The sequence below is a fragment of the Lissotriton helveticus genome, chromosome 4_1, assembly GCF_964261635.1.
Source record: "Lissotriton helveticus chromosome 4_1, aLisHel1.1, whole genome shotgun sequence".
NCBI lineage: Eukaryota > Metazoa > Chordata > Amphibia > Caudata > Salamandridae > Lissotriton > Lissotriton helveticus.
This window is the reverse complement of record NC_136063.1, coordinates 1,137,645,391-1,137,672,250: the sequence shown is the minus strand read 5'-3', so window position 1 is coordinate 1,137,672,250 and position 26,860 is coordinate 1,137,645,391. Positions and strand designations below refer to the sequence as shown.

Genomic DNA, 26,860 nt, shown 5'->3' with positions numbered 1-26,860 from the left:
CGAGAAGCTCAGCGCCTTATAGAGGAGCAAAGATTTAGAGAGGCTGAGGCTGAGGTGGAAGAAGGTGAGCTTCAGGAGGACTATTTTGATGATTTGAGGGATGCTAGTGGTTTGGAGCTTTCCCCTGAATGGGAGCTGTCCTCTGTATCTGATGCCCCTTCAAAGGACGTTGCACCATACCATGTGGTCATCAAAAAAGCTGCGGATCTTTTAAATTTGACTTTGCCTACAGCTGAATACAAGTCTAATCTTTTGACTTAGGTCCTCCATTCCCCATCTTCAGTTGTGGAACCATTGCTTCCTTTTAATGAGGCTTTGACGGAGCCTATATTGGAGGTTTGGAACAAGCCTCTTACAGCTCCTGCAGTGGCTAAGGGTGTTGCAAGGAGGTATAGGGTAGCACCTGGTGATCCTGAGTTTCTATCCTCACATCCTTTGCCTGGAAGTCTGGTTATACAGGCAGCCTGTTTGAAGAAGACTGTTGGTGCTTTCCCTCAAGTGCCTGGCATAAGGAGTCCAAGAAACAGGATCAGACTGCGAAGAAGATTTTCTCTTTGGCAAGTATGGCTCTAAAATCGACCAATGCCACATGTCTCTTGGGGAGATATATACATGCCCTGATGGACTCTGTACGGCAGTTGGCTCCTAAAATTCCTGAGGACAGCAGGAAGGATTTTAATGAGGTGTCGGCCGATACACAGGCGGCTGCACGTCAAGTGATTCAAAGTGGTCTTGAAACTGCTGATTCAGTTGCTCACATTATGGGAACTTCTGTTGCCTCTAGAAGGGCTGCCTGGCTGAAGTCATCTGACTTTTCTGCGGACGTTCAGGCAGCCTTGTTGGATTTCCCATTTGATGGTGCTGGACTATTTGGCAAAAAATCTGATGCAGCTTTGGAAAGATTTAAGGACAGTAGGGCTACTGCCAGATCTTTGGGGCTGCAGTCCAGAGGCTCTGCGACTAAGAGGTATAGAGGTTTTGGACGTTCGTCCTTTCGTCCCTACCGTCAAACTCAACAGCAGCAGCAAAAGCAAAATCCACTATATAAATCCTACAGGGGCAAACAAAGAGCTTGTCCTCGAGGACGTCAAGCCTCCTCCTCCTTTTCCCAACCCCCTTCACCATCAGCAAAGCAGCCCTAGATCCACCATTCCGGATCATGCGGGTCCTGTAGGGGGTCGGCTTACCCATTTTCTACGGGATTGGGAATCGGTTACATCAGATCTTTGGGTTCTCAATCTTGAAGAGAATGGGTATGCTCTTCCCTTTCTGGAATTTCCTCCAGATTACCCTCCTTGCCAAGGATTTTGCTCAGAAGACCGCCTACTTCTCCTGCAGGAGGAAGTCCTGTCACTGTTACGAAAGGGTGCGATAGAGGTGGTTCCGGAGCAGGAAAGGGGTCAGGGATGCTACTCCCAGTATTTCCTGATTCCCAAGAAGGGTGGCAGACTTCGTCCAATCTTGGATCTTAGGATCTTGAACCTTTACCTGAAACAGGAGAAGTTCAAGATGCTCACCCTTGCTCAGGTTCTTCAGGCGCTGCTGGAAAAGGACTGAATGGTGTCGATCGACTTGCAGGATGCTTATTTCCATATTCCTATCCTGAAGTCGCACAGAAAGTATCTCCGTTTCACGGTGGGATCGCAACATTACCAGTTTGCGGTCCTTCCGTTTGGTCTTACTACTGCACCTCGAGTTTTCACCAAGGTGATGGCTGTGGTGGCAGCACATCTCAGAAGGTCGGGGATACCTGTATTCCCGTATCTGGGCGATTGGTTGATCAAAGCAGAATCTTCAGAGACAGTGCTCCATCATCTGCAAGTCACAACTCAGTTGTTGTACAGGTTGGGTTTTTCAATAAATGTACCCAAATCTCACCTGGTGCCCTCCCAGCGCAACCTGTTCATAGGTGCGGTACTGGACACAACTGTATGTCGAGCATTCCCTCCACCTCAAAGGATTCTCGACATACAGGGAATGATTCCTTTATTTCACAATGGAGCGGTCGTTCCAGTCCTGAAGGTCCTTCGCCTGCTCGGTCTGATGCCTTCCTGCATTCTGTTGGTCAACAATGCACTCCAGTGGTGTCTCCGCAGGCAGTGGTATCAACACAACAGGGATCTCAGGGAGTCTGTGAGGATTTCCAGAGAAGCTGCAGCGGATGTATCTTGGTGGAGCGTGGAAGGCAATCTGTCTCAAGCAAAGCCTTTCCATCTACCTCCATCGGTTGCCACGGTGATAACGGATGCATCCACTCTAGGGTGGGGTGCTCATCTGAGGGATCTGGAAATCAAGAGGAAAGGTTGCTTCACATCAACCTTCTAGAGTTGCGGGCGATACGTCTAGCACTCAAGGCCTTTCTCCCTTCCCTTCGCGGGTGGTCGGTTCAAGTCCTGATGGACAACACCACCGCGATGTGGTATGTCAACAAACAGGGAGGAGTGGGGTCGCAGTGTCTCTGCAGGGAGGCTCTGCGTCTCTGGTCCTGGGTTCTGGACCATCAGATTTGTCTGATGGCAAATCATCTGGCCGGAGTTCTGAACGTGCATGCAGACAGTCTCAGTCTGCAGTTCTTGGCCGACCACGAGGGGAGGCTTCATCCAGAGGTAGTTTGTCACGTCTTTCGGACGTGGGGAACTCCTCAGGTGGACCTGTTCGCCCCTCACGAGAATGCTCACTGCCCGTCATTCTGCAGTCTTCAGTATCCGATGCTGGGAGCTTTGGGGGACGCGTTTCAGTTGAGTTGGGGCTCACAACTCCTTTACGCGTTTCCTCCCATACCATTGATTCCTCGGGTTCTGAGAAAGATTCGCCAACACCGGGCCCAAGTCATATTGATCGCCCCGGATTGGCCAAGAAGGGTGTGGTATACAGATCTTCTCCACCTCTCCTCGTGCCCGCCGCTCTGTCTCCCTCTAAGGGCAGATCTCCTCTCTCAGATGGAGGGGCAGGTTCTACACCCCCACCTCCAGACCTTACACCTTCATGCCTGGAGATTGAAAGGGGCAACCTGAATTCCTTTTCTCTCCCACATGATGTGGTGGATGTCATTCTATCGGCCAGACGTGACTCCACGAAGTCTATCTATTCTTATAGGTGGTCTCGGTTTGTTTCCTGGTGTGGGGAGAAACCCATCGATCCTTTGAGGGCTCGTTTATCAGCTATACTTCTATTTGCTCTTTCTTTAGCGCAGCAAGGGCTTGCTGTTCCTACAGTCAAAGGTTATCTTTCGGCTTTGTCGGCATTTCTCTGCCTGCCGGATCAGCCGTCCTTATTTGAGTCTCCTGTTGTTTTAAGATTTCTAAAGGGCCTTAGAATACATTTCCTCCTACTCCCTTTATTGTACCTCAATGGGACTTGAATCTGGTGCTTACTGGGTTCTCCTTTCGAACCTTTGCACAAGTGTCCCTTGAGACTCTTGTCTTTTAAGACGGTCTTCCTGGTTGCTATTACCTCGTCAAGGAGGGTAAGTGAGCTTCAAGCTCTTAGTTCGAAGCCCCCATTCTTGACCATTCATGCTGAACGAATGGTTCTTAGGACCAGGGCTGCTTTTCTGCCTAAGGTGGTAACTCCCTTCCATCTAGGACTGTCTATTACCCTTCCTACCTTCCATCCTCCCCCTCACCCTTCCAAGGAGGAGGAACAGCTTCACCGTCTGGACCCTAAGAGGGCGGTGAGCTTTTATCTTGATAAGACAAAGAACTATCGAGTGGATGACCAGTTGTTTGTTGGATTTGCTGGCAGTAGAAAAGGAAGAGCTGTGCACAAGCGCACACTTTCGAGATGGATTATTCTATGCGTCAAGATCTGCTACGCCCTGGCTGGTAAGGAACCTCCAGAGGGTATAAGAGCTCATTCTACTAGAGCAAAGTCATCAACATCTGCTTTGTCTAGGGATGTTCCTATAGAGGACATTTGTAGAGAGGCAACTTGGGCCTCCCTCCACACTTTCGCAAAGCATTACTGCTTGGATACCGAAGTGAGGAGGGATGGCCACTTTGCGCCTTCTGTCCTTCAGGACTTTCTGGTATAGAGGAGTAGACACCCTCCTCCAGGAGTGGGGACTGCTGTGGGAATCTATTCACAAGGTGAGGAATCCACTGGCAGATGTATCCATCAGAAGAACAAATTACTTACCTTCGGTAACGCTTTTTCTAGTGGATACAGTATCTGCCTGTGGATTCCTCACATGCCCACCCGCCTCCCCGTTGTCCACTCTTCTATACCTGAATTTCTGGTAATTTTTTTTAATGTATACATGTTATCCTCAAAGGAAGTGTGTTCTTGTACATGATTTACTATGTTATATTCACACTATGTGTGTTAACTTGACTAGTTTGTACTGTGTATACTGTGTATATATCTATTGTTGTTGGTCCGTCCGTGTGCCTCGAAGGCACGGAAAAAAGGGCGGAACTGATGTCATCACGCCGGCGTAGGCCTATTATGGAGCCGGTGACGTCAGCGCAGCCGCGCGCGATGTCGTGGGTTCCTGTGACGTCGTCCATGCCGGCGAGCTACAAAGAACTTTCCGAACGTTGCTGACTCAGGGGGATATTCACAAGGTGAGGAATCCACAGGCAGATACTGTATCCACCAGAAAAAGCATTACCGAAGACTTTACATGCTCATGGATTTGTGAAGGCACCAAGAAAAAATCCTTAGGATTCCCCTTTCTTTGTCCGCCTTTCTTTCTACTTTGCTTTCTGAAAGGAGCAGTATTTCCACTGGTTTCTGCATTAGCACTTTCAGAGCCTTGGTACTGGACCTTCATTGGCTCACATTACCCCTCACTTCCTTGTTTTGAGTCATATTAAGGCCATATACAAATCTCTACAATGTCCAGAAAATATAACTATACTATACATAAGATAACAAACATTTCACTCAACTTATTAAGTGCTATTTGAAAGTGGGAGACAAATATGTGTGTAGAGTGAATCAAAGATGAATACTCCAATATAAGTAAGACTTTCATAGAGTGAGCAGGAGATGCTGTTTATTCTTAACTCAGACTGTCTTTAATTCACTCCCACATTAGGGTTTTATTTTCCAGTGCCTTGGTAAGTGCATGGCCAGCTGTGATGATACTGCACTGATTTTACCCTTCCTTCGAAGCATGTTCGAATCTACTAGGTTCATCGCAACGCCTTACCATGCAGTAAGTATCAAGTGCATTTCTTACGATTTATCATAGATTTATTTCCCTGTACGACCACAACAAAAACAAGTTGAGAAGGTAGTCATATGGGCTGTGGAGCATCTGGATGTACATTGTGTAGGTTTGTAACTTCATTCATAGAGCTTGATGGTAAATTATTGATGACCGGTGAAACATTCCTCACTCAGTACTTCCTCTCACCCAAAAGTGTGATTTTGTACTCCGTGCATAGCCAAATTATAGTAGAGTGAAACCCCTCTACAGAGTAGATGAGGACTAAGTTAGCAGAAACTAAATGTAGAGCTCCTTTTTTCAGGTGACTAATAATGCATTTCATCAAGGATAGTTAGGAGCCTCTTTGGGTGATCTCTCTTGATAGAAGCCAGTGTTTGAACAAGATAAATCAAGTTTAATCAATGTTGCAGATAAAGTGGTGAAAGACATAAAGCTATGTGAAGGCTTTGAAAGGACTCTCTCAGAAAGGCCTTCAAAATAGACAACAGTAGACATGAGGAAAAAAGGATAAGCACCGCTTCTAAAGAAATCGCACTCCTTTGTTGTAAAGAAGGCTTGTGTATTGAACTGCCCTTGCAGTTCCTTTATGTGAAACACCAGAGAGAACAATGTGACAGAAAACAAATAGTGACGAAACTCTCATCTTATTGTCCAAAGATGCTTTTTAAGTAGCATGGTAAAGGCCCTCCAGCATAGCTATATAAAGGTATCCTTAAATCATGCTTTCAGGCCACTGAATATATTTGCTTTTCGGTTGTATGTTCTTACAACGCATTCCGTTGCAACGCATGCCTTTACCACGCATGCGTTACAACGGAATGGTTTTTCAACGCATAACCCTTTCCTCTAATTCTTGCGTGGTGACGTTGTACGTCGTTAAGAGGAAGCGAAAGTTTCTTTCCGTTTCCTCTTAAACGACGCCGATTTCCTGCACTTTCTTACGTGGTTTCAGGTGAGGTTTTTGTTTGGGGGGAGACCCCCCCAAGCCCCCCTTTTTTATTTTGAACCTTTACCACATATGCCTTTACTACTTACCTCTTAGTAAAGGTATGCGTGGTAAAGGCTTTCGTGTTAACCACCATGCGTTGTAATGCATGCGTGGTTAATGCATTCGTGGAAACAGCCGCGTTTTAGTGGCCGTTTCCCTTGCTTAACTAGTTGACAATCATTCACCAATACCAGCTGTAAACACTGAATGTGAAATCAAGAACCAGCTTTATCCTTTCTTTCAAATATGAAATCTCTTGTACTAAATGCCTGTGTTTGGTTAATGTCTATTGTCTCCCTGAGGCTGTGAGTTGTCTTTCCTTATTTGCAGGGCATAGTAATTGGTTTCCAAACATGTGCCAAGGTTCATCCTTTCGCATGCCGGCAGGTACTTGAAGCGTACAAGGGTTATCTTTCTGATATTGAGCTGGTAAGAACCATGCATCTCTTTCTGTCTCATATTTCAAACTTTCCTCAGCAGCGGCGGTTCACATTTATTAAATGTATTTTACAATTAGATAAAGGTTTACGAGAAAGAAAAGCTAAAATATGTCTAAAGACGTAGGCAGTCTACAATTCCGAAAACAAAACTGTATCAAATAAATGGCCAGTGCAGCTTCCATTCCTCATGTGTATATAACATTTGTTGAAGAAATTTAGAAATTTGTTTAGAAAATTTATTTTGATGGGGCTTATGATACCAAATGCAACACTTTCTTAAATTTACCATAAAAACAAGTCATTCAACCTTTACTTTCTTCTTTGATTTACTCATGACTTCAGAAGTAACAGAGCACCAACGGAAATGCCACCCTCCAAGACAACTTACATTTAGGAATGTGGGTGTTCAATACAAGACCAGGTCTAAGACCAGGCCCTGGACTCAAGGGGGGAGTGGTACTCGATATCAAACAACAGGCCTGGGTAAAGGCTGGGCTCTGTATCTACAGAATACAGTTACATTGAGGAAAGGTATGCGGCTGAGTCCATATTCTATAGCACACAGCTTCCTGTGCTCTAAACTCCTACTGAAATGGTGACTGGCCCAGGCCAGGAGGCAACCGGCACCAGCACTGGTGTGTTGTGTTAAAGGACTACCTCTCCTGTCTGAGGATGGGCCTTCATGAGGCCAACGTGAACAACCCACCCTGACACATGGGTAAGGCAGTGTGATTGCGTTGTAGGGGCAGAGAACCACACATATCCCCTATGCCTAGGACAAGGCCAGGGAGGATCATTGTATTTGGGGGCTGGGTGACACTGAGGCCAGGGTTGATTTAGGCAGCCAGGTAAGGCAATATTCACTGGATCATTGGTTTTTCAGGGCATTTTCTTCGTGGCGTTCCTGCCGCCTTTGAGGTTGTGTGTGTTTGTGTGTGTGTGTGTGTGTGTGTGTGAATAAGAGTTAGGGTAAGGGTAATGGTACACATTAAAGTTAGGTGTAGAGTTAATGTAAGCATAAAGGATAGATATTGACTTCAGGTTGCGTATATTGTGCCAGTTACGGAACAGTTCTTGATTAATGTTAGTCTTAGGGATAACTTTATGGCTAGAGATGAAGTATGGGCATGATACAGGGTTAGGGTAAAGAATTTTGTTCAGCATACTTTGCTGGAACAAACTAGGTTCAGGTCTGTGAAAAGTGGTGGGTATATTATCTTCCTAGTGTTAGGGGGTTTGGGTTTCGGTTATAGTACATAATAGTAATGGGCAAGTGATAGAGATAGCATTATGGTTAGACATAGGATTTTGGATTTGTGTACCTTACAACAAGAATAAAATCCTACAAAATCATTTTCAGATACTTATACAGCATTAAAATTTGAAATATCAGTTTCCCACTTTTCTTTTTGTATTTTTTTCCTCTATATTTAATTTCTAAATTTTAACGTAAATACCACTGGCAGGGGACAAGTTTCTTTTGAGCAGACAGGTGCACGAGGTAGTGCTGCCCAAAAGTTCTTTGACACCATAATTCAACTTTGAGTGAATAATTTATGTTGCCTGTGCCACCACAATTGTATAGCACAGAAAAAGAATTGTGTTTAAACTTTATCATAACCAACAGCCATTACACATCCCTCACTTATTTCACAGTACATTGCGTACCAGGGCAAGTGGAAGCTGCACTCCAATAAATGCGCCAATAGCTATGACAAAATATGTGTTTGTTAATGCATGAAACCTATGAGCTGCACCCTTTAAATAAAATAAAAATAAGCTGTATAAGTTTATAAATGATATTAAGTGTGATGGATCGATATCTGAAATTTAGGTTTTCGTTTGAAGTTTAGCAGTGCCCAGAAGCTGCATGAAGTCGTCACTAGATGGATGAAATTACTTTTTCCGACTGGTTAAAGATCCGCTTTCTGGCAAAGCTCTTAACTTACAAAAGTGGTTACTTCATAGGTCTTTGCTCTAGACAGCGCGCGTGCGCTGCTCTAACCAGCCTGCCCATAGGCTTCCCTTTAGCTGCCCCAATCGTCACTCCATTCGTCCGTGGCATGAATACATCATGCCTCTTCCTGTATTGAACCCCCCTGAAAGCACCAGCCAATTACTTATCTGTTAACACAGTGGCCATTTTAGGTACTCATTTTGGGAATACTTTTTCCATTGGTTAGAACTACTGTGCACGGTGGTTACAGGCGCACTCTCTCGTTGATCTTGGAAATACTTGTTTTTTTATTGTTATCTTGTGCTTTTATCTCAACACATTATTGGCTCAGGTTTGTTTTCCGTTTTTCGTGTTTCCGTTGTTCAGCAGGTGCCCCTTTATGGCAGCTGCTTCATTGATCTAAGGGGTATCGCAAATAAATTGGAATTTCAACAGCACAATGCCTGTCGTCTAAAAAGCTGTTTTTCTGTAGTGAGAGCATAATTCTGACAATGCCCAATGCTGTGTTGGCTAAAACACCGCTTCTAAGTTGTGAAAATCAAATAGGAGCGCTCAGTCAGATCACATTGGAAGCAAGCCTGCCTATAGGACCTGGCAGTAAGATCATAGATGGGACCAAGCAAGATGTGAAAACATGGGGTACACGCTGCATAGGGCTGCAGTCTTCTCTGCAGGTTTCGTTCTCACCCAGCAGAAACATTCAGTTTACTCGTATACTTTCTTTCTGCTCTCCTCCTTCTGACTCTGCGCACATGTTCATGTTTAACAGCCTGAACACCGGAATAATAATAATGTATGTTTTCATTTATAGCTCATGTAACTGCATTTTTGTAGTTTCATAGCATTGCCGCACGTCTTGCAGATAATGTTTTTAACAACCCAGGCACAAATAGATATCACATAGGCCGAGGGCTTTAAGTGGGCTGGGTCTTGCTGGTGCACCAGCAGTTCTAAAAAGCAAGTGCCGGGACGTGTCCTTATTGGGGTCTCCATTTTTGCCCGCACCCTCCAGGCAGAAACCTCTGTTTTGTCTGATTCCTCTTTTTTTGCTGGAATGTCTGCTCTGATCCCGCTGCTTAGGGGAAGTTCCTTGCTACAGGGAAGCATGGGTCTTTTACCATTGCAACATACTCTGCAGAACAGCAATATAATGCAGAGTACATTATTACAGTGTTCACTACAAATGACATTAACTGTCATTGTCCTCTACTAGGGAAGGTTTCTGCCCTTCATGTGCTTGTATACTTCTGCAATTAAGGCAACGATTATGCTTACATGCTGTTGTTGCACAAAAGGACATATGACTTGCCAGGCCAGACCAAGGTCACGTTATGCTTTTTTCTTTCTTTTTTTTCTGGCAGTTTATATAGTGTAAACTTGGCCCTAGGGCACTAAAGGGCTTTACATGTAAACCATATATTTTTACGTGACAACTGTTCTGCAGGAAGAAATGCTTTGAGTGTGTAATCGAGGTATTGAAGCATATATTTTGTTAAACACCAAGGTTGTTCAAAATAAGTTGTGCAGGAAAAAAAGTTATGAGAGAAAGGCAAGGACTTTACTTGAATATCCTGCGTTAAACTCAGCAAAAACAGAAGATGGCCTATTTAAACTAACCTTTTCAAATCCTCCCTTTGATAACCATCCCCCATTGAGAGAGAAAAGACTTAAAAGGAAGCAAATTATTTGAGAAGGGCATGGAAATGTTCACCCTCAGATATAGCGAATGGAAATACACACCATTGACAAAGCTGACAACCTGGGCTTGTTGTATCAGCCATGTAACTTGCTGTATTATATATCTGGGTGCAATGACAGCAGCTCCAAAATACTAGTGGGGAGGCACACTATACAGAAGCACATATATTTTGCTTACATGTTTTAAGCCACATCCGTAATCTTCTTGCCACGCCCCTTTGAGGGACCCACCAGTTTTTTCATACCACTTGAAGCCCTGCATAGGCCTTTCGTCGTAGGCCAGGGTTTATTTAATGAAGCATGCTACAAACAGTAACTTGCTACATTTATTTTTTTTTCTTTCTGAGCATGATGAGCTGCCAACTGTGGTAGACTTTTATGTTTATGGTAATTCAGCATTAGTCGTATCATGTTGGAAATTTATATAACACGCCCTGGCAGCCGGGGCTGCCGCAAATTGCTGGACTCTTTGTTTCAATTTTTTTGAGGCTAGTCTTGTTCATTATTCTATGATTCTTACTCCTTTGGCCTTGCACCCCTCACACTGCAGTGGAATTGAAAATGTGAGCATTTAATTGTCCCTTTCCACCGCCCACCTGGGCTCTGCAGGTAGGGCCTTTTCCTGCAAAGTGTGGCCCGCACTGAAGTGGCCTCCAACTCCGTGCACTGCCTGGTCAATAAAACATGAGCATTGCGTATTTTTCTCAGAAAGTAAATGTAGGTCAAACGGTTAGTATGTGTATGGAAATGAGTGGCAAACTGTAAGGTACTACACAATAAACATTTTGGTAACTGTCAAAGTCATTTTACACTCATTATCTGATCCAATGAATCCTGTTACATATGTTTCTGTTATTATATTGATTATACCATAATTGCATGTACATGTGATTTTTCTAGGATTACCTTCGTGGGCATTCTTCCAAGGGCAGGATGACATATTGAACATTTAGTGACACCCATATTTTCTGCATCTACAAATCAGTCAACTGCCCCCACACCGTGGTCAAAACACACACAGCCATTTTGTTTGTCGGGAATGCTGCTACCACCAATTCATAAACTACAATGTCTGCTTGCTCATTCAATCTTGCTCTCTGTCTCACTCTGAGAACACGGAAGAGAACACATATGCCCTTGTACAGGCAAAGCATTGCCACGCTATTTGGTATCTCTCTGATGGTAAACCACACAGCTGGATAAAGTCATGTTTTTTAGGCCTCAGCTCTAGACGGAGCATATGGGCTGTCTCAAACCGAGACATGCTGCATCTACTGGATGGGCTTTAGCCTGCCCATGGGCTTCCCATTTGCTGCTACCATCATCACTCTTCAGTTATATCCACATATTCCAGAGCACACGATGCCACATATTTCCTCTACACAGCTTCACACCATGCCATACAATTCCACAACAAACAATTCCAATCTAACACATCACTCACTCCCTTGCACTATCATCAACCCTGTCATCACTTCCCTACACACCCACTGCCTCTCTCATCTCTCCTTCAGACTCCCAGTATCCCCTCTCATCTTACAATACCGCTGATCTCTCCCTCCCTCACGCTCCCTGTCTTCTCTCTATACTGGCTGCTCACATCCGCTACCTTCCTGTACCTCCTCACGCTCTTCACTGGTCCACCTCTCGCCTCCCCCCCTATTATTGGTGCCCCTTCCACTTGTACCTCTATCTCTCTCTCTCTTACTCTCTCTCACTGCTCTCTCTCGCTCTCTCATGCACTCTTCCTGCCTCTCTCATACTGTTCACTTGAGTTCTCAAGCACAGTTTCCATACCATGCCTTTTCACAAATTTCTGTCCCTCAAACCCACACTCTCCTCTTATTCTTTAACTGTTTTGCTTTCCTGCATAAATATGTGCCCCCACTTTATGCATCTATGGCCTCCTCTCCCCTTCTTTCTCACATACACTTTCTGCTCCTCTATCTCAAATTTCTGTCCCTCAAACCCACACTCTCCTCTTATTCTTCAGGTGTTTTCCGCATACACATGTGCTCCCGTTTATGCATCTGTGGCCTGCTCTCCCCTTCTTTCTCACATACTCTTTCTGCTCTTCTATCTCAAATTCAATCACCATTTCCTGCACAAACTACCTATCCCTCTCTATCATCCATTTCTATCTATTTTGTGCAGCTCTCACCCCTATCTATTCACAATGCACCGCAATTCCACTACACAAATACACCACACACTTCCACTCCACACAATTTCAAAACTAACAACTTGAATACAACCAACATAATTCCACTGGACACCACATACATCCACTACACTCCAAACCAAAAAACATAAGTAAAAGACATTGTCATTTACGTCTATAGCTCTAACCCGTGCAAATTCGAGACCTATTGTCAAATCATGCAAGCTAATATATGTGAAGGTCTCTGCTCATTGGCTGGGGGTATGACAATGGTGATTAAGATGATCAGTGGCTAACAAAAGCAAGACAATGAAAGGCTCAGATTAGATGAATAGTTTAGAGAAATGCAACAGCACCAAAAAGCGGGAAGAAAGGTGTCTGAGAATATGTCAGTCACAACAGCAGTCCCAGCTCTAGCTAGTTACTCTAACACTTTACACTGGTATTGCATGTATGTATGCATAGATATTTCTATAATCTGAACTTCAGAAATATTGGAGTGTTGATAGATGGGCCAGCCCATCAAATAATGAACTCCATTTGGGCAGGGCAGTGGAAGCATGTACTCCACTGACCTGGTAGCCATACAGCTCACCGTATTGAGGGATTTCTGACAGCCTGAAAATCCCATGATAGGTTGTAGGACTTCAGTCAATAATATTAAAAGTTGGGGAAAAGTCCAGCTGGCACAACTGCAGGGTCAGCTTTGACATCGAAGTGAACAGATTGGTTGAGTTTCATTGCTGCAATTTCACACTGGTTCAAGAGCAGTTATTGCGCAAGAGGAAATTCTTGTTGAGTTTTCCTGTAGCTGGATAGTAATTTCTTTATTTTTTGAAAATTCTTTTTATTGAGTTTTCAACACATTTAAGATCACACTACTGTATCACTGCATAGCACTCCATCCCATGCCCCCCTTGCACAACATCCCATTTAGTTCTGGAATACCATGAAGGAAATGTCAGTTAAGTCTGCTGTTACCAATCCGGTTCACTATAGATGGATATGTGCCATGGACAACTGTGCACTTTCCACCAAAAACCTCCTATGGGTGGCCAGCTCCGGGTGTTTTGGGCTGTACTTTCCTTTGTCCCCAGATTCTATCATACTTTTGTGGTGACCCTCTGGATCTGTACACTGCTTCCGCAGCTAAAGAGCAGTTATACCATCCCTCTTGGCTACTTTGAGATTGTGGGGGGCCTGCATCTCCAATGGCCCGCTTTGTGACGTTTAGCAAAAACACAACTGGTCCCAATCATCAGTTTTTGTCCCCTTACCCATCCCATCCCAGAAATACTTCCATGATAGCCAACGTGGGATTGTGTTCTATCAGAAATCGGCATACCCTTTGTAGGTTAGGGTATTGCAGGATCCAATACACCTGAATCATCCATACCACATGCATGAAGGAGCTTCTGGTCTGTCCATAACGAAAATATTCAGGGCAGCTGTCCCTCCCCATCCTTCATAGCCTCTCAGGGGTTTAATATATTCTTTAACCTGGTCTATTCTCAGGTGAGGCAATATTACCCATTTTCGGCTGCCATTGTTTACCTTAATCCATTTGTCATCATCCAAGGGCTTCAGGTCTGACTCATATCTTTCCTGCAATTTGTTTAGCCGGTCTGGGACATTTAGCACCAGAATTCTGTATAAGCAAGATCTGCCTTTCCTACCAATAGTTAACATCATGAGTCAGATTTCTAATGGACTGTACTCTTGTGAGCGCTGTTATGTGGCCTGTGTGCCTAACCAGTGCATGTCCGCACAGTAGGTAAATAAACAACTGGGATCTCTGTAAATCCTCTTTAGCTTCAAGTTGGTCGTAGAACATCATATGGTATGTCTGCCAGATGTCTCCCTATTTACAGATCCCAAATTTATCTCAGGGCCCAGCAGCCCTACCGTTTCCGTTGGGCATGTACCCATGCACAACAGCTTCTTCCTAGTAGGCAACCTCCAGTTAATCAATGGAATGGCTGGAACGGCTAAAATGGCTGGAATAGTGGGCAGGAGAAACTCCCCATACAGCCAAAACTCTGGTGCTTACCCGGTAAAGGGAGTCTGCTTAAGTTTCGTGGCTGGGTCCCCCGGTCCCCAAAGATCCAGTCATTAACTGCCAGCAGCTGAGCTGAGCTGCCCAGTATTATAGTCTGATGTCTACTGCCCCTAGTCCGCCATCACAAAGGATTGAATGCATTCCTTATGAGAGATTCATGGCACCGGTCCTCCCTACTTGTAGCTATTGATGTTGAACTGTAGGGTTGTAAACCAAAGGGTAAGGATTTTCTGGAGGTAGTGTGGCAAAACATACAACAGCTGTGGCAATGCCACCATTTTGAAGAGGGCTATACAACCTCATCATGGAAGGAAGCAACAGTGGTCTCAATCTTTAAAGAAAGGTGCAAAACGTGACCTGGCATGCCAAAGGCCCATTTAGTTGATAGATGCCACAGATAAGGTTTTGGGCAGAGTCCTCCTTGCACGCTTGAAAGATTGGGCAACAGAAAATTGGATTCTGTCCAATACTCAATATGGTTTTAGGAGAGGGCGGGGTACAACTGAACAATATCTTAATTCATCTTTAATCATTAATAAGCACAGAAGGTCCTTGAAGAGTTCTGTCCATCTGGCCTTCATGGACCTATCTGGTGCTTTTGACACTGTCAACCGAGATAAATTATGGGCTATGTTGGAAGGTATGGGTGTGGAAAAAGCGTTAGTAACCCTACTCCCCAGTCGTCACTCCGGTACAACAGTCATAGTAAGATATGGCAGTAAAGCGGAAAAAACACATACTTAGATGCCTGTCAGGTTTTAGCACATTACACAGAAAAGGTAAGTAACTTCTCATACTTGGGCAATCTTTTTAGCAAACTGTTGAGATGGGAACCTCTTTTAACCATAAGGGCACAGCAGACAAGTAGGGTGATGGATGCACTATTCCGTTTTGCTTCTAAATTGGGGACAACTTTTTGTCTTTATTGCATTGTCCCTAGGGAGCTGGGGGTCTTGTCCTTTTTCCTGTTTGAAAATTAATAAAAGATTTAAACCATACATTGGGGCACAAGCCTGTGAAGGAACTAATTACCCTTTATAGCCAAATGTCTCTCTATTGCCAGGTATGGAGCTGGGGTTTGGGGCTACGCTAAAAACCAACAGTTTGTAGGAATCGAAAATAAATTCATGAAAAGATTACTGGTGCTCCCAAAAAGTGTTCCTACCTCTTTTGCCATACAGAACTTAACTAGAATTTATAGAAGACCGTATAGGCAGTGCCCCTTTTCTTCTATAGGCCAAGATAGGGACCTCTGAGGATTTAATACTTTCATGTGATGTTATTAAAGATTTCCAAAAATCAGACAATGTTTTAAAGGTTCCATGGTTTTAATATTTAGAGAGGATTTACCATGAGATTGGTCTGGAATACTTTATTGAAAACCCTGAAGGAATTCCTCTAAATGTCAAAGGAGTTTTCAAGGAGGCATACTGCTCCAGGGGCAATAGGCTTATTAGTTACCAACATGACAATATTGGAGTCCCCTGTTTGCTTCCTGCCCCTGCACAATGTTATCTATTTATTTCTAATAAGTTCCAGTTCTGATTTTATCTAACCAGGTTCTGTTTATGCACTGTGCACTTTGTTGCCGGCATTTCCTCGCCAAGGAGGGTGATCAAACAAGGTTATGCTCTGCCCATGTGATAACGTCTCAGTTTAAAGAACTATGGACTTTGTATTATTTTGCACATTGTATAAATCAGAGAGAACTAGATTTCTGCTCCCATTACTAAGAAATACTCACTCTTGCTCGTATTGATGGTTTTAACTTCTTACCGTCTTTGGCTACGGCTGAAATCTGTATTGCAGTAGCTAATTACATAAGAGACTCCATTGCGATCAGATAGCCTTAGGAGTACAATCTGTACAGAGATTTTACCTTTTTATGATGAATTGTGTATGTATTGTATTTTAATCATATTAATTTGTAAATCTTTTCATGGTTCTCTGAGTTGAAATAAAGTTATTCTTGACTTGACTGGCTCTATACTCCATTATGATCGGGGGGAGATCTATCTCACCATATTTCCCCTTAATTTTGCGTGTCAACGGGGTCATATTCCTGTCCCAGGTTTCCTATGGGTCTCATGTGTTAGAAATTGGGTTTCTGGTTGACAAAAGAATGCAGCCTGTCCAAGCAGAAGCAGTAATCCTAGTCAGGGTAAGCTAGATCCACACTAAAAGATAACCTGTGTTCACCCTCTGGTAGCTTGGCACAGAGCAATGAGGCTTATATAAAGAGGCAATGTGTAAAGTGTTTGTGCAACACACAAACACACAGCAACAGAAAGAATACCCCACAAAAAGACTCCATACACGTTTAGAAATACTAACAAAACAAGACCAAAATGACAAAAATCCAATGTATAGAAGTTGAGATATTAAATGTTAAAGGAATACATGCAGTGAAACGCTTAGAAGCAAGTAGCATTAAAAAAGTTACTTTACATCGTGCTGGACCGGGTCAAAGTCAACGTTCAGGCTGACCGCGTGGAAGGGCAGGCCAGCTACAGGTCCCATGCAGGACCAAGTGATCAAATTACCTTTCCTGGTCACAAACAGTGAGATGAGTCGATCTGTTCCACGTAGTGATGGCGATGTGTCAGTTCGGAAGATGGGTGCTTTAGTCGAGAGGTGTTGAGTGATGTGCCTCACCAGACTCTGCCACACAGTCGAGGGGATGCCTCGATCTCACCAAGCTGCAGTGGCGGAGATGCGCTGTCCGATGCATTAATCTCTAGAGGCAAAGTGCTGGTTCAAATGTGATGTGGCAATGAAACTCCAGCAACAGTGTTGATCGCCGGTTCTATTACACACAGACAGGAGATGCGCCAAATTCCATGTTGCAAGTATCTGGGCCACTTCCAGTAAGCTTCAAACAACGAAAGAGTGTAAATCAATAAATGTATAGAAGCACAAAAGGAGAGAAGATGAGTATGCAAGTCTTATTAGATTTGTATAGGAAGCCCTCACTCACCACCCTGGTTGGTGACAAGCTTCATTATCGGGCCCACCGGGAGAAGCTGAATGCCTCCCCGGTGTGCTACAACGCCAGGATTACAGCGGAGCTGGTTAGTTGTGAAGATTATGTAAATGTGAAAAGGGTTTAAAAATGTCCAGATTGTGTCTCACATAAAAACTTTATTCTGTGGCCAATCTGACATATTAAAAGCAATGTGTTTAGGAAACTACCAAGTTAATTTTTTGGCTGTTTCCACTTAAAGTGGGGTCAACATGTTTCTGCCCTTGATGTGTGATTTACTGGGCATTCGTCAGGACCATGGGGAGTGTACCTCGGCGGTATGGGCACGCTAAGGCCCACCCAGACCAGAGGACGTGAAAGTTAAAAATCAGTGTAAAAAAAGGTGCAAAATGAACAAACCAACAAGTTGTGGGAAAATTACCTCATAATCAGAGGAACCTGTATAGTTTGAAAAATAAAAGATCCACGCCCCATAGGTCTCGGGAGGGGGGTGGAGGCGAAAATGGCACACCGCCTGCAACGCCTGGCACCCGTTCGATACCTGCGTGTAGCCTCTAACCGGACCACTTCCAGTAAGTTCAGGCACAGGAGCAGGGGTAAGGACTTTGATATCCCTGATTCTCAAGCAACAGGAGGCAAGCCACAAGCACCTGGAGATCACTTGGCGGTAAGGCAGAGTCAAGCTCTCCTTCAGCAGAGTCCGAGAACAGCAGACAGCAGGGCAACGCAAGATAGAAGCAGGCCTTTCAAGCTTGCAGTCTAAAAATGAGTCATTTGAGCACCACAACAGTCCTTCTGATAGATTCAGTTCAAGATCTAGAAGTGTCTGATTTTCGGGGTGGGGGTCAAAGACCCAGTACTTATACCCAAAAGTGCCTTTGATGTGAGGGTGTGACTTCAAAGCAGCCCTCTGAAGTGCATAGATTCTCCTTTCAACTCAGTCCTGTCCATCAGGGATAATCTGTCCTTTTAGTGAGGACAGGAGACTGCCTATTCAAGTGACGTGTTGGACCCTCCCTTCCACCCCGCCCAAGCAAGGCCATCAGAATGCAGACATATTTAGATGGGTACTCAGATCCATCTATCCTTTATGTGTTGTGGCGGTCTTGCTTGAATGCACAAAGTGTAGCTGTCACCCACCCCAGACGTATATTAGAGACGGGCTGTCACGCACAAAAAGCAGTAAGTGCAATGTCTACTTTCTAATAGTGCTGTAAATAAATAGAGCCTAAAAAGAGCCCGTTTGACTAGGGCCTGTGCAATGTGTCTTGCATGAGACGTAGTATTGTGACCTAACTCAACCCTAAAGTACCCAACTTTTCCCCCAACAACCCTCTAATCAACACTTCTAAAGAGGAAGCATCTGTCGCCCCAAAAACAAGCAACCTGAATAGGAACAACATACAATACAACATAGTACTCTATCAAAATAAAGAAATCACCATAGTCTTGTGTAGCAGGGAGTGATTTGCCCCAAGACAGCCCCTCTTTACAGATGCAATGTGTCTCTTCTTTGTCAGCGAATGAGAATAAACTTGTAGCTCTACATGGAAGAAAGGAAGGAAAGGGACCAAACTCTATACCACCGAATAACATCTCATCATCCACTGGTAGCGTCCCCTCCCCCATGATCACCAGAGCTCTCTGAGGAGGATGCTCTATGTCTGTCCTCCAGTTGTGACCACAGTTGGCCTTCTATCAGTCTGTTGAGTTTCCTCCTAGAGTGGGATGGTTGACCCCCTTCGGCCTCCCAAATTGTCATTGGCTCCTTAGTTGATATGTGCAGTTATTTCCTCTCCGCCGCTCAGTCCCAGAGCTCTTCCGGACTTTTAAACAAAATGGTTCTCCACTGATACATTACTTTCAGTTTGGCAGGGTACATCAGCATATATTAAATGTCCTTAGCCCTAACTTTTCACTTAACCTCTAAGAAAGATGTAAGAAGGGGCTGCACTTTACCTGCATAATCGGGGGAGAGCGTAACCATAGAGTTTGTGCAATGGACGTTGTTGTGCCTGCCGCAGGATATAGTCTGTCCATAAGGTACAGTATACTGATGGTAATGCCTCTAGGCGGTCTCCCTGGCTGTGGCCTTAGGGCCAGTGCCCTGTGCGCCCTTTCCAGAATGAAGTATGAGGATAGCTCACAATCCATGATGCAGGTTCTGAAGTATTCTGTGGGGAATTTCTCTCATGTTGCCCACCCCCTCTTTTCTACTCTGGGCCACCAAATCAGCTGGGCTGTTACAAGCCCATGGGGGTGCTTAAAATGAAAGGTGGTCCCTACCACTCCCCTCCCATGTGGCTGTATCCTCTCCCTTGCGAGTCAAGAGTCAATGCAGAGGTAGAGGTAAGTCGCTGCAGTGAGATTGCAGCTCCAGGTTGTGTCTGTTGGCGGCATGTCCATCTCCCGGCAGGTCATTGTTTGCATAATAAGTTTCTCTCATCCCCGACTCCCTGCATGGGCTTAGGTTGGCCAAAGGGGACAAGTGTAGCGGGCACCACATGGATGTTTGCATCCAAGAAAAGGTTGCCCCATAGTTGGCTCAACCAGGCTTCAGTTTCAGTCCTAGCCACGTGTGGTGACCAGTCCATCTCCTCCACTCTAAGGTGCCTGTTACATTGTTACAGGCCACCACCTGGAAGTGAAAGCAGCAATGTGCCACACCTCAGCCACGCGCCTGTCTTCTCTCCCTCTCACGCTCCAGGAGTCGATGCCGAGAGGGTTTGCCACTGTGGGTTTACAGCTCCAGGTGGTGTTTGCCTCTGGCAGGCCCATCTACAGGTAGGCCGTATGAACACCCAGGCCGTCGATTTCAGAAATTGGCTCTCTCATCCAGGGCTCCCTGGATAGGTTTGGGTGGGCCAAAGGGGGTGATTATAGGGCCACTGCACTGGTGCCTGCAACTGAAAATAGGTCATCTAAGGTTCGGATTCAGCAAGGTTCTAGGAGCTGGCATGTAGCTCGCTCAAAATGCGGCTACCATCTTCGGCTGCTTGGCCACGTCCTCCAATAATTTCTTTCTTGATTTCTTTACAATGTAGTGGAGGTGAGTGATCTGTCAATGGTAGGCGAGCCCTTTGGGAGCCAGGATAGTTTTTATCAGATAAGGTAGAAACTGTATTGTTTAGAAACAGCCATACAAGATTTCTTAGGTAAAGAGCAGAGTGAGCACTTATGGTAGCAGCACACGTATACACTGCCAAATCACTATTATTCACTGTTACTGCATCTTTGATCCATTACTCACATAAGCAATATTTCACTCACACATATGTTCTGCTTTTAGGTGATGAGTACAAGGTGCTAAGGATGTGAAATGCCAAAATAGGAGTGAACATAGTATGCTGTTTCTTGTACATATGTTTTTTATTTGCTTGAGGTGTGCAGCCTTTCATGACTTTCATCTTCAAGACTCATGACAGTCTACATTTGTTTACAACGGTCTTGGTAATGCTGATCTTTTTTATTATATTTTCAGGATCCAGATAATCTGCTTGAAGAACTACCACCACCAGAATACAGGGATGACTTCCACATCCCCAACTTTTTACCGGAGAAACATGTGAGTTTTCTTTAAAATACACTACCATCATGTTCATGTGCCTTCTCTCTCAAATTCTGTTTCTTCCATACCATCTTCACAAACAAAGTACATCCACGTGATATCACATGAATAACTTCCCAAGGAAACTATCCTCCATTCTCAGAAACACAAGAAGTTCTTTACGTTATTAACAAGGAGTGAATGGTGTAGCAACTCAATCCGTCTCTCATCCACTGGTACCCTTAGAGAGCTAGAGCTGATTTCTTAACTTCAAAGCTGGTTTTAGTGCACAGTGTAAATGTACAGAGGTGGAATTTATCTCCTGAAGGAAAAAGAGATTATTTAAAACAATTACCCTTCTGACTACTATACTAACCTCTTCTGCGAAACAAAATACACTGGGGTTGATCCAATTTGTGGGCGAGCAAGGATCCATGGGCTAAAAATTCCCTTTCACAATAGGAGCAAATGTAGCTTTTTCTATCCTCACTTCTAGACTAGACAAAGAATTTGGCTGGCCTTGGCTTTACTCAATGGAGAAAAATGCTCCTATTCCTTGGGGTCAACCATTTACTGGCAATGCCCACAATTTGAGTTTTTTGAGAAAAATAAGTCAACTGTTATACATGTTGTCATGTCTAAATAGCCTTCTTGTTTCCATTCTCTCTATCTACCAGCTTGAGGACATGTTCAAAATGATGAAAAGCACTCTCAGGTTGTGCGAGTTCATACTTTCTAAGTAGGGTGAGGTAAGATTTTGATGCTTTTTTCCTGTCAATGTGAGTGAGAGTGTGAGTACTGTCAGACTAAAAGGATCACACAACAAACCATCACTTATCGATGGGGGTCACTGGAATGTAATATAAATGTAGGGTGGAGTTGTAGAGAGCTGCTTGTCACCCGTGAGGGTCTCCAGGCACTTCTTCCATACAATAATGGGTTTACTATACTTGCCAAACAATACACCCTATGCTACATAGTTTACAGTTTGTTTACAAATAAATGTTTTGCTAGTTTAGAAGAATCAACTATTACACATGGTGTTGCTCTGTGGCAAATGTTAACTACTCACCTGAATTTATCACCCATGTGTTATACTGGTACTAGAGAGGCAAAACATTTTGCGAGAACAGCATTAATATTTGATAAAACAGCAAAATAGTATTGTCACAGAATGTACTACATTATGCTGCATAATTTGCACTGTGTTCCATAATTTGGCCTTCCTATGTGTCTCATGAATAACAATATTGTGGGACACTAATATCATTGATAAAAAAATCAAGAGACAAAATATCAAAAGGTAAGTATGTAAAGATTTTCTGTACCTAATTCAACATATGTGTACCAAAATACATATACATATATCTTTATTTATTTGGAGAAAAGAATGGCAAATGTATATGTCCCTTTGTGCGTTTACCCTTTAATATTTTGTCCCTCGATATTTTGTCCACAGTATTACTGTGTCACGATATTCTTGTACTAGACGTTCAAGAGTACAATCGGCCCTTCTTAGTCTCATAATTCCAGAGCCACTTATAATAAAAGGACTTTGGTTACTGTTTTAAATTACATGACAGTTATGAGGGTTGAAAAGGAACGAAATACATAGGTTTTCAAGAGCCTAGGGTAATATGTAACCAACAATGGAACTAGCGAGACTGAGCAATCACATCCCATTGGTGCTGGAGGAGGAGAGATTTCGGGGTAGGGTTGTCCAAAGAACTCATCATCATAAAAGAAACACCTCTATTTTGGGGAAAATTGGGTGTAAAACCTTTTAGAAGAGAACTACTTTACCAATTCAGAGATTCATCATGTGAGAATAGAGCCACCAAGAGCTTAGCTGTAATTCCTCTATGGATGCTTTGTGATTGCACAGAAGAGCAAAATAATTCTGCAAATGTGGTACAGATGCAAAGGGGGGCCCATGAGTAAGCATCGTTATCTGCCCCCTTGAGCCCGCCCAACACTGTCATGGAAACATGGACCGACTGACCTCTAGTTGGCAGTCACGACCGCCTAATTATGATGCAACCACACATGGTGCGGTCACATACTTACATTTCCCTATGGGAGCATGTGTTGTGGCTATAAATCAGCTGTAGCACACGCTCCCATAGAGAAATGGGAGGCTGTGTTCCTCCCTGCACCACGTGGCAGGCACCTCAAGGTGCCTGCCACACAGTGCTGGGATCAACGTGCCCCCTTGGACCCCAACCTGAGGCCGCAACAGAAGGAGCCCTGCTAGAGGCCCCCAAACACGCTTTCCAAAAGGGTTTCCATGTCAGAAGCCGACATGGAAAGTCTGCCCCGGAAACCGTGCATCATAATTAGGTCTCACGGTTTTATGGTATTTATTATTTGAACATTTCCGTCTGTATTTGTCCATATTTCTTTTGTGGCCAGCTTATTGGTATTTATCCATATTTAATTTGTGTTGTTTAAATAGATGAGGTGATAACTCGTGTATTTCTGCATTTATTTAACAGATAAATGTGGACTCATACTTAAATGCCTGTCAGGTTTTAGCACATTACACAGTAAAAAAATAAAAAGATAATAAACTCACATTAAAGAAATAGTGTAACAACACACATACATGTTGAGATATGCAGTAATTTAAGGACATATCATTGAGTTTTGTAGCTCCCCTTGCTGTCATTATGTACAGCTACTGGCCTGAAAGTGATTAATCTCAGCATGATGAATCACTCAAAAGAAGCTAAATTATCTGTATTTTTCCACTTTCAAAAATAAATACAGACAGGGGAGACAGTGTCTTCTGTCTGTGTTTATCTGTAAAAATCAGACAAAGCGGAAATCAGGGAACCCTAATCATAATATGGACGGTATAAAAATGCATCCATATGAATTAAGGGCCAGACTCCGCCGGCCGACGGGCTCCTTGAGCCTGTTGGAAGCCAGCTGGAATGACTGGCCAGTTTCATTTCCGACAACTGAAATTGTATTTATGGGGTCAATAGTGAAACCAACCATCTCGGTCGGAAAGCTTCCGTTTCGACCGAGATCGTAATCGACCCCTAGGACTGACATTTATCAGGCCTGTTTTACATTGGTAAAAATAATCTGTATGATTCCAAAACAACAGGGTGTGACACTGGAGAAGACAAGAGGCACCTGCTGGAGTACAATATTGTATGGCAGCACATTTTTATAAACTGCCTTACCTCTTGTCATGTTTGAAGAGTCACAATCTCTTCAGTGCTGACTCCCCCGTCACCTTGGTGAACGTTATTCAAATTCTTTGCAAGCCAAAGTTGAACACAGAGCAAAATATATTTTATGAGCTCCTGGTGCCTCCATTGCTTGCTGGACTGTGAGGATGGGCAATTGCCTACTTGACCTATCTGACCTTGTACTTTTTCAACTTTCAGGTTTCAACCTACTTACCATTTCTTTGGCCTTTGATTCGACCACTGCGACTGATACCACTGACAAAATGTATTGAAGATCCCTAACCATCTGCCTTTCTCATAAACATTCGTTGCTGAAACACAATATCCCACCAGAGGACATCCAGAGAACCATTAGAAATCATTGAACAGTAAAGCTACACCAGCCATAGAGAAACATGAAGATTTGACTTTAGTGATTTGGCGAAGGATGACAACCCGCATCTCAGGAGTATGGCTGAGGATCACTTTGAATGATAACGAAGCACTACTTCCCCCTGGTCTGGTGCTCCTACATGAAATCATTCACCAATATCATCCATGAAATGTTAGTTCATAATAACGAGCAATACTAAGCAGTTGTTCAATAGTCACTGTACAGCCATGGTGAATTTTAAATTGCTTACTATTTGTAATGTAAATCTTACTGTTTAACATGTTTGTATTGCAAATGGTCTTGTGCAAACTCTCGGAATGTGAACATTGTACATTATTTTATGTAATTTAATTTAATTTAAATGTTTTAAAAATTAAATCACTCTTGTCTTTAATGATGACTCTCATATATTCTTGGTTACATGACTGGCATAATCCTTCAAGACAGAGTTTCAAAACTAAGTAGGTGTGGGACATGTTGCATCACAATGCGTCACTCTTGAAAAATCACTCTCAGCAATGTTTTTCTATGCAGAATTTAGGATTTGGATGGAACATGCTTCTTCAATCACATTCAAAAGTTTGAAACACAGAGACCCACTGGTCTTTGTCTATTAGTTCGCTTGGCTCAGATCTGTGCAAGGGAAGTAATATGAAAAAAACAATTCTGTTCATTAGACTAATTTGTATGCCTGGGCGGTAAACTCTGCTACCCTTGAGGAGTTTGTGGACTTTTTCTAACTCTGCACTCCCCATGGACCTCAGAGCTTCTAAAAACTCAGCATAGAGGTGTGCAGCAGATTCTTTCCTCTCTCATGGCTCGCCAATATTGAGTTAGCAAGAGCGAGCTAGGAAAATCCAATGCTAGACTATCCCTCGGTGAGATTTCTCATTGCGAGGGGTCGCGGTAGATCATTACTGCTCATGTTGAGAAACATGCCACTTGCATTGAGGAAGCTGCCACTCGAGTAGGACATCTCAAGTGGCAGAAGGATGCACCCTTTTGAGCTAAAAATCAGCAGTGCAACTTACCTCACTCCATCGCTTGCGGAACTCCATGGAGAGTTTTTTGGTCACTCCACAAACTCTGGCCAGGCCTCCTACTTTGTCCCTTGTTTACGAAAACGCTTATGCCAGCCATTAAGAATCTAGGAAACCGCATTTACACAAACCACTATAAAAATAAATTCCATGTTGATCACATTTAGGAATCTTCTTTGGCTATTCTCAATGAACATCGTAATTTGGGGTGTTCAACGGACAAAAAGAATCTTACTGTTTAAACATACATCTATCTTAAATAAATAAATAAAGGACAAAGCTAAAAAAAGTGGATCTGGGAACAAGCCCCTAACTTGCATGAGAACTTTACCCCAAATTATTTTTTCTACTCCTGACTCATTCTAAGAAGGAAGATATATACCTCAGGGTCACGTGACTTCTCTTTCACAGGTCAGAGACGAGATCATTAGAAAACAAACCCCTGCCACTGTGTGTCTCAAAATGTGTGTCTCAAAATGTGCTTGTTGTTTAGCAAAAGTGGGAGGGATGGGATCAGATAAGCAGGATGAGGGTTTGGTGCTTTGTATGGCAGGCTTAATACTGCATCTCTGGAGGGATTTCTTTCCTCATGATGCCCCTCATTACTTCGTCTTTACTTGATACATGAAAACTCATGTCATATGGTATAGTGCCTCACTAAAGGCCTTTACTAACTGACTCTTGGGGTACAAGTCTTGAAGGCCTAAGGAGATTTGATTGTGTGAAAATTTTCATAACAATATGATTGTGCTACTTTTATTCACTTAATCTCCCTGTGCCTTAAAAAATGAATGTGTCCCTCTGTAATGCAACTGGTGTTCATGTGAGGAGCTCTGATACCTTTGGGTCAAGTGTGCCCTATATACAACTGAAAAGAAAGTGCTTCACCCAACAACAGGGTGCCAGGCTCACTCACCAAACAATGGGGTTTCATGCCGTTCTAATAGGAAACAGCCATAACCAGGCGAAAGTACAATATAACCCTTTCTCTCCTAAGGAGAGGGAGAAAGGCTTTCTAGAGAACTGGGAGCAGTACTTGTTCAAAGGACATCCCATCTGATGAGGTAGAGGCCATTCTTGGGTGGTAAAAAGGAGTGCAGGTGGTTTTACATAGCTTTACTGATCTGACAACAATGGTAGGCTTGAATTCACTAACAAAATATAATATTTAGTATTTTTCTTCTTTCATCCCAAATTTATTGTGACATTGTTAGTACTGGTCTTGTTGAGATGAC

The 26,860-nt window shown here is 43.5% G+C and overlaps 1 protein-coding gene across 1 annotated transcript in view; it reads left to right on the top strand.

The window, feature by feature from the left end:
• Nucleotides 1-24,979, top strand: part of LOC144829025 (maestro heat-like repeat-containing protein family member 1) — a 58,608-nt gene extending 33,629 nt beyond the window's left edge. Inside the window, exons 14-18 of the mRNA XM_078687739.1 lie at nt 5,042-5,161; nt 6,495-6,593; nt 20,944-21,027; nt 21,687-21,758; nt 24,411-24,979. Coding sequence (XP_078543865.1) covers nt 5,042-5,161; nt 6,495-6,593; nt 20,944-21,027; nt 21,687-21,752 — 369 coding nt within the window. The 3' untranslated portion in view covers nt 21,753-21,758; nt 24,411-24,979. The remainder of the gene's footprint in view (nt 1-5,041; nt 5,162-6,494; nt 6,594-20,943; nt 21,028-21,686; nt 21,759-24,410) is intronic.
• Nucleotides 24,980-26,860: the final 1,881 nt, after the last annotated feature.